Source organism: Triticum urartu, chromosome 5A, assembly GCF_056163025.1.
Source record: "Triticum urartu cultivar PI428250 chromosome 5A, HENAU_Tu73, whole genome shotgun sequence".
NCBI lineage: Eukaryota > Viridiplantae > Streptophyta > Magnoliopsida > Poales > Poaceae > Triticum > Triticum urartu.
The window spans coordinates 669,867,662-669,874,635 of record NC_141877.1 but is presented as its reverse complement, the minus strand read 5'-3'; the positions used below and the strand labels follow the sequence as shown (position 1 = coordinate 669,874,635).

General features: G+C 40.3%; 1 protein-coding gene across 1 annotated transcript; it reads right to left on the bottom strand.

Moving 5' to 3' along the window:
* Nucleotides 1-4,450: 4,450 nt before the first annotated feature.
* LOC147973947 (uncharacterized) lies at nt 4,451-6,415 on the bottom strand. Its single transcript, XM_087522304.1, has 5 exons — nt 6,396-6,415; nt 5,930-6,041; nt 5,422-5,634; nt 5,167-5,283; nt 4,451-5,084 (listed from the first exon to the last, which is right to left on the bottom strand). Exons 2-5 carry the CDS (start codon nt 5,930-5,932, stop codon nt 5,028-5,030), a joined length of 390 nt encoding a protein of 129 aa, XP_087378430.1. The 5' UTR covers nt 5,933-6,041; nt 6,396-6,415; the 3' UTR covers nt 4,451-5,027.
* Nucleotides 6,416-6,974: the final 559 nt, after the last annotated feature.

Below are 6,974 nucleotides of genomic sequence, written 5' to 3'. Positions count from 1 at the left end.
ATACAGGCAAGTTGTTGATGAGGCGTGTCAACACGCAGGACCGCGTACACTAGAACTACCTTGGCGGCTGACTACTACCGCTTCCGTTGCTGTTGCTTGATGTCCAAGGCAGTGCATATGTTGCTGAGCCTTCACTACTGCCGCTTGTACTTCGACTGTTTTTTTTTTTGGCTGATCGGAGAAATCTACATGGACTCCGCGCACCAGTGCACACATGCTGTCAGGGAAAGAATACTCTTGCATCGTTTAATTGATTTATTTACCAGATCATTATTTAATGTTCTAACTTGTTTGGTTGCTAATCCACTACATGTAAGCGACCACGAGGAAAGTACATATCCTCGGAAGACATTTAGGAGGACTCTGAATCATGAATACGTGGAAGGATTGCACCAAGCAAATGATTTACACACTGAAATTGCTATGGTGAAAATAATGTCCGGAAAATTACATATAACCTAGAAAGGGATTTAAGAGAAGAACACCTATTATTATTGAGCATCACTTGTTTGTGCAGGAAGATGAGAGTCACTCCCAGGACAAGGATTTTTTTTCTTCATTTGTCGTATGCCTAATGGTAATATTTGCACTACATTTATTTATTTGGGGCTATTTTTTTCAAGTATAAATGGATTTTGGCTATGTCTTATTGCTGGAAAACAGTAGCAATTTTTATTGACATCATAATAGTTCCAAAGGAAATTATATATGTTTCTATGCTTTGTCATTAATGCTAAATTTGAGGTACTTTGGATTGGAAATTATGTCATCAAACTCCTTTTGTGGAGGAAAACTATTATTGTTATAGGACATGTTATTTAACTTAAAAGAGAAGAGTGGAAATATTGCTCAATGGTTAAATTAATGCATTACGGTTTTTCACACAATGGTCTATCTTTCTTGATGTCCATTGGAAGTTGGCAAACCAAATTGTTTATATTTGGCAAAGATAACTCCATATGGAGGAATACCGACAATCAGAACACATGTTTGGAATCTTATTATCTACATCATCAATGACCACTAGTGCAGAACCGGACTATAGCATCGGTTCGTAAGGCCCTTTATTGCCGGTTCGGTAACCGACACTAAAGTGTGGGGACTAAAGGTCCCTCCCCCCTTTAGTACCGGTTCCGCACGAACTGATGCTAAAGGGCAACCACGTGGCAGGGAGCCCTTTAGTACCGGTTGGTGACACTAACCGGTATTAAAAGGTTGGGGTTTTTTGGGTTTATGATTTCTTTTTTATTTAATTTTGTGTTTTCCATTTAATTCTTTTTCGTTTGCTGGTATTTTACGATACTGCATATTGTACACGTTATGCATATATATAAATAGAATTTCAAGTAGAACCGATCATATATATTCTGATCACGGGATCAGAATAATATTCTGATCACAACCTGACTTGCCCCGCTAGTAGTACGTTGAACTTCCCTGTGAACTAGGTTGAACTTCCGTCAACATTGCCCAAATGGGGCTTGCGATATACCGTTGGAAAGCTATAGACACCAATATTATGACCCAACTTAAATTTTTAGCAAAATATAAGCGGTTTAAGAGCAGTTTTGAAAACCGTTTTTTCTTCGCACAAAAAACGTGAATCGTATGTTCGATCGCATTTCTAAACTGTTTATCGGAATGAGGCATATAATATGGCGTTGGAAAGCTGCTGCAAGACCGCTCCTTCCACATGTTGAAAGTTTTTCTCTAATTCCCTATGGTTAAAGAGTAATTTAAAAAAAACATAAAATTTTGTAAACCGAACAGCTGAGTTTGTTTTTTCGATGTCATTTCTAAACGGCTAATCCAATGGAGGCATATGATACGGCGTTGGAAAGCTTATGAAATTGCGCTACTTTTTCATCTTGAAAGTTTTTTTTTCTAATTTTGAATGGTTTAAGAGTAATTTAGAAAATGGTCCAAGTCCTACCGAGTTCGTATTTTTGAGCTAATTTTTTAACCGTTCATCCGAATGCAGCAAATGATATGGAGTTGGAAAGCTTGAACAAATGCGAAACTTTTTGGTATGTATTGTTTCTCCCAATTATTTACGGTTTTTAAGTCAGTTTCGAAAATGATGAAAATTGTATTTTCACCGTAATTTCTACAACTTTATCGGAATGGGGCAAATAATATACCGCTGAAAAGTTACGGAAAATGCGAAACTTTTTCATGTTGATGGTTTTCTCTGATTCCTAGCCGTTTTCAAGTAATTTCGAAAACGGCGGGATCATGTGTTCTGCCTTTATCGCGAAACAGATTCTTCGAAAATGCACTGCGTGAAGAACATGAACTTCTCGGCGCGTGTACCTGAACTGCACTCTGTTTTTCATGTGATTTTTTGCTCGTAGGTCTCCATCCACTCACCGCAATTGAGCAAGTGATATACCAGTGGAAAGCTGCTGTAAGCACATAACTTTCCCATGTTGATCGTTTTTTCATACCCGTGATGATTTTAAAAGTTTTTCATCTAAAATTCATTCAGCGTAGGAGTTAAACTTCATGATGTTTTCACGTTGAACTTCTGTGACGTATTTTCGTTTGTAATTTTCTCATCCATTTTCGTCAGTGTTACACAAATGATATTCCTTTTGTACAAACCTCTCTCACAATAAATTTTTTTAACTTTCTTCGACCGAGGACTTGAACTTATAACAACAAAACTTTTAGCCTTTGCATTTTTATTCTTTTTAATACAAATTGCACACCGTGTAGAACGTGAACTTCTGGTAGTTTATCAACCTGAACTTCTCTCGGTTACGTGAAAATATCTAAGTTTTTTATAAATATTAATTTGAATTTCTTAATCCTTTTTTTGTGAATTTTGAAGCGCTCCATTTTTAAAAGTTGAACTTCTTGTTATTTTATTTTTGGACTTCTTGCTTCCATTGTTTCATAACGAGGGAAATTTGAGTTTTCTATAATCATCGAACTTCTCCATCTTTTTAATATGGACTTTCTGGTTTTTTCTTATTCTTTTTTATGAATAAAAATATTTTAAGACACCAAAACAGCATTTTTGTGTGTTTTTTGCATTGGTTTGCACGTCAAAGCACGTCATCTTTAGAAATTGAACTTCTCCTTTCCTTTTTGTTTTCTTTCAACATTGTTTAGCACGTCGAACCACATCATCTTTAGAAATTAAACTTCTCCTTTCTTTTTGTTTTCTTTCAACATTGGTTTGCACGTCGAACCGCTTCATATTTAGAAATTGAACTTCTTCTTTTATTTTTGTTTTCTTTCAACATTGGCTTACACGTTGAACCGTGTCATCTTTACAAATTAAACTTCTCCCTTTCTTTTTCTTTTCTTGCATGTTTTACCTTGCATGTTTAAATTTATTTTTGAACTTGCTGAGATAACACACTTGACCTTCTCGAACACAACATTTTGACCTTCGCAAAACATAAATTAAAGCCAAACTTTTGACCTAGAGAGCATGTACAATTTTCTCCACTTTTTCAAGAATAAAAGTTGAATCGCCCCGTTAGTTTGACATGAACTTCTGCTGCACATGAATAAGCTTTTGAAAACACGCAACTTTCCTGCTCCGTTAATTAAATTTGAACTTCTAGTTTTTTAAGAAACGGGATTTTTTTAAAAAAAATTACTTGTTCATTTTATTCTAATTTGAACTTCTAGTTTTTTATAACAGGGATTTTTTTCATAAATTCTTTTGAAATGTTCCTCCTTTTAATTTGGACTTCTCCGTTTTTTAAAACGATAAAAATCCATTTTTATAATGGTTTTTGAAGTACTTTTTTATTTGAACTTCTTGCTCAATTTTTTTGAACTTATTGCACTGACCGCTCTCCATTTTCCTCGTACTAATGCTCATGTGCACAGCATGCGTGTGCACATAGAAGAATTATAGGCAGCCACACACTGATGCTATTGGACACCTACTATTGCTTTTTTCCTTCATTTAATATACACATTGAACCATATAGGTTGTCAGGATGAACTTCTGTCTTTCTGCTCCAGAGAAGAGCGGTGCATCGGTGAATAATGCAAACTACTGGGCGTCATGAGGCCCCAAAATATGGATACAAAATTTTGACAACAAGTGAATTGCTCAACATAATAGGAAGGGCTTCTCTTTTTAAATGAAACTGATGAGATTTTTCATTTTGCAATCAGGTGGTGTCACTGAAGGACACCGCTGCCTATAGATCCTCTCGGACAACGGAAATTGAAGAAGAGACATCAGCTATAGAAGTTTAGCTATCTGATCCATTACTACAAGACAACAAGTTGATGTCCATCGGCACAAGAGCAGCAGGTTGGCGATACAGCAGTGAACAACATGGGCCTGCATCATTGGACGACCAATGGTGGCAAAGATGAACGGCCTGGGATTTGCACATCTCGTAGAAAGGTGTAGAAAAGGTTAGAAAAATACACAAAAACCAGTTTAATACATGTTTTTTTGGCTGGACAAACTTCGTGCATTAAAAAAATAACTCGATTTGAGTAAAATATGCTACTGTACATACATACACATGTCCATTACACTTTGGTAAAATGATTAGATGCTACCACCAATGGACAATTTGAAACCCTATGTTTTCTCTTCACCACACATCCTCTCCCCATCTTCTCGAGCGCTACGGTGTCCGCTCAACTTGGCACCGTAGATGAACAAAGTATAAAATTTGTCTCTGCTGCAGTTAGATGAACAAATGATTAGAGTTGGTTTCAAATGACCATGTTCTGATTCGTATGGTTCACTCTGGTTTGGTTCTGACCCTTGGTACTTTTCTCTGCTATTGTAATCACAGGAACAGGAGCGCAGAGACAAACTTATATTATTATGGTTCCACAACAAGGGGGAACCCATCCAGCATTACTACAAGGAAATAGTAGAACAAGGATTATTTACCAACAATCGCGACAACACAGCAGGGAAGTTGAAGAACCGCTGCTAGCTCCGAACCGAGGAGTCGAGGATATCACCACAGAGGACTAGATAGAGGAGTGCAAGTGAATCAACCTTTCTCTTCAAAAAATTAACAATCCAAACTTCAGAAAATCAACAAACTAAACTTCGGAAAGCAAAACAAATTGAACTTCACAGGGCCCTGCAAAATATACACGGTTATAGTCCAATTTAAAAACTTCAGAAAATCAACAAACTGAACTTCTAGAGGGCCAGATGCTGACCTTTCTATTCACAACGTTGTTGCTGACCTGTAATTGAAGGTAGAGGATGACGGCCAGCACCTGGACGGGTTCTAGCGGACGGTGTAGGCCATCGATGGAGGAGGGGCGAGCTAATCTCTCTCAGAAAAAACAAGGACAACAACATCAACTAATCTCTCTCACACACTCAAGCTGAACTACAGCAGCACCATCGAGAGCAAAATGGGTAGGTGAGAACTCATCTATATGCACACATGAGTATATTCTTTGATGTACCTGAATGTTCGCAGCTGTTTTACATGAACTTCTTGTGTTATGCCGGACAGAGCACTGAGCATGAGAGGGTGTCTTCGTGCTCGTCGCTGTTTCTGATGGCGGTGAACGTCTTAGCGCTGCGTAGTTGAACGGCCGGAGGTGGCAGCGACGAACGACCTGAGCTTGATGGGCCCCACTGGGAGGAGGCTGTGTGCTGTCCAGGATAGAGTCGACCTTCAACAAACCAATTTGAACTTCAAATAAACCAATTCATCAAAACACTTTTTTTGAGCATATCAAACACTCTTGAGAGCACAATGTTTCACTACATTTTTTTCACAAACATTTTGCTGCAAAAAATGGCATTTTTTTGTAAACAACAAGTACTGAATCATCATAACACAAATTGCTAAATGGAACAAATTCCGGTGGAATTTACGGCATTGTTGAGCTACATATCATGAAAAAGAAAATGTGCACCCATGTATACACACACAAAGCATCAACCTCCAAATATTCTAACTTTTACCATTGATATTTCTGAACTTTTTGGGCATGCTCCCAGGTTTTCAAATGGAATACAGGCACGTCCATGCACGAACAGCCAACATCGGCCATGGCAATGTCTCTTCTCCGGCAAACTGAAATTCACTCATGTGTACAGAATACATGATTTGAGTCCTCAAAAACCACAAGAGGATCCTAAAATAAAATTTTCAACCCTGATACACACTCATCTCATAGTAAATCTTTTCCAATATTAGATTAGTAGCATCATGTACAGAGAAAACTTGGCCATAAAGTCAATTAGTACACAAGAAGATTGCTATATGTTTCAACAAATTGAGAGAGAGAGCATAGGCGTGGGTTCTTGGTGGCATCCATGAATAAATTTTTAAGCGAGTAATGCATGGGACAACCGTTGTACTGACAAGCTCTAGATGAGAGACAACTTGTAAGGGCAGTGGCCGCGATTAGCATCGGCCGGGCAATACCTGAACTGCAGGTGGGCGTGTTGGTGCGCGGCCGAGGCGGTTGGAGGCCGATTATTCTCATAGCTCGGGCAGCCATCAGCAAGGAACGTCAATGGATCTCTGCAAGAGAAGATGATCCCTATCAGCACGGACCAGCTACAGGTCGAGACCGCCCCCTGCTGCAGGTCGAGACCACCACCAGTTGCAGGTCGACGTCAGAGGGATGGGGAGGCGATGGTTGGCCGGGAGACGAGCGGGACGGGGTGGGGAGGCTGTAGTTGGCCGGAGGGCGCGTGCGGCGGGAGGGGAAGCTGTGGTTAGCCGGAGGGCCGCTTGTCAGGGCCCGGCGGCGGCGTGAGTGGAGGTAGGGGCCCGGCGGTGACGCGTTTGGAAGTCGGGCCTCGACGGCGGCGTGGTTGAAGATTGGGCCTGGCCGCAGCACGGTGGTGGTAGGGGCCAGCGGCGGCGCAGTTGGAGGTGGGGGCGACCGACAGCGCGATTGGAGGAGGGGGTAGCCGACTGCGCGATTGGAGGAGGGCGGCGGCCTGTTGGGTGGGCCGGTGGGAAACATGGGTGTTGGGGCGGCTGGCGGTGGGGCTG

What these genes read in the sequence shown, in the direction of transcription:
- LOC147973947 (XM_087522304.1), bottom strand. An exon ending in AAACAGCTGCGAACATTCAG is followed by an intron (nt 5,284 to 5,421) that starts GTACATCAAAGA and finishes TTTTTCTGAGAG; the next exon opens with AGATTAGCTCGCCCCTCCTC. An exon ending in ACAACGTTGTGAATAGAAAG is followed by an intron (nt 5,085 to 5,166) that starts GTCAGCATCTGG and finishes TATATTTTGCAG; the next exon opens with GGCCCTGTGAAGTTCAATTT.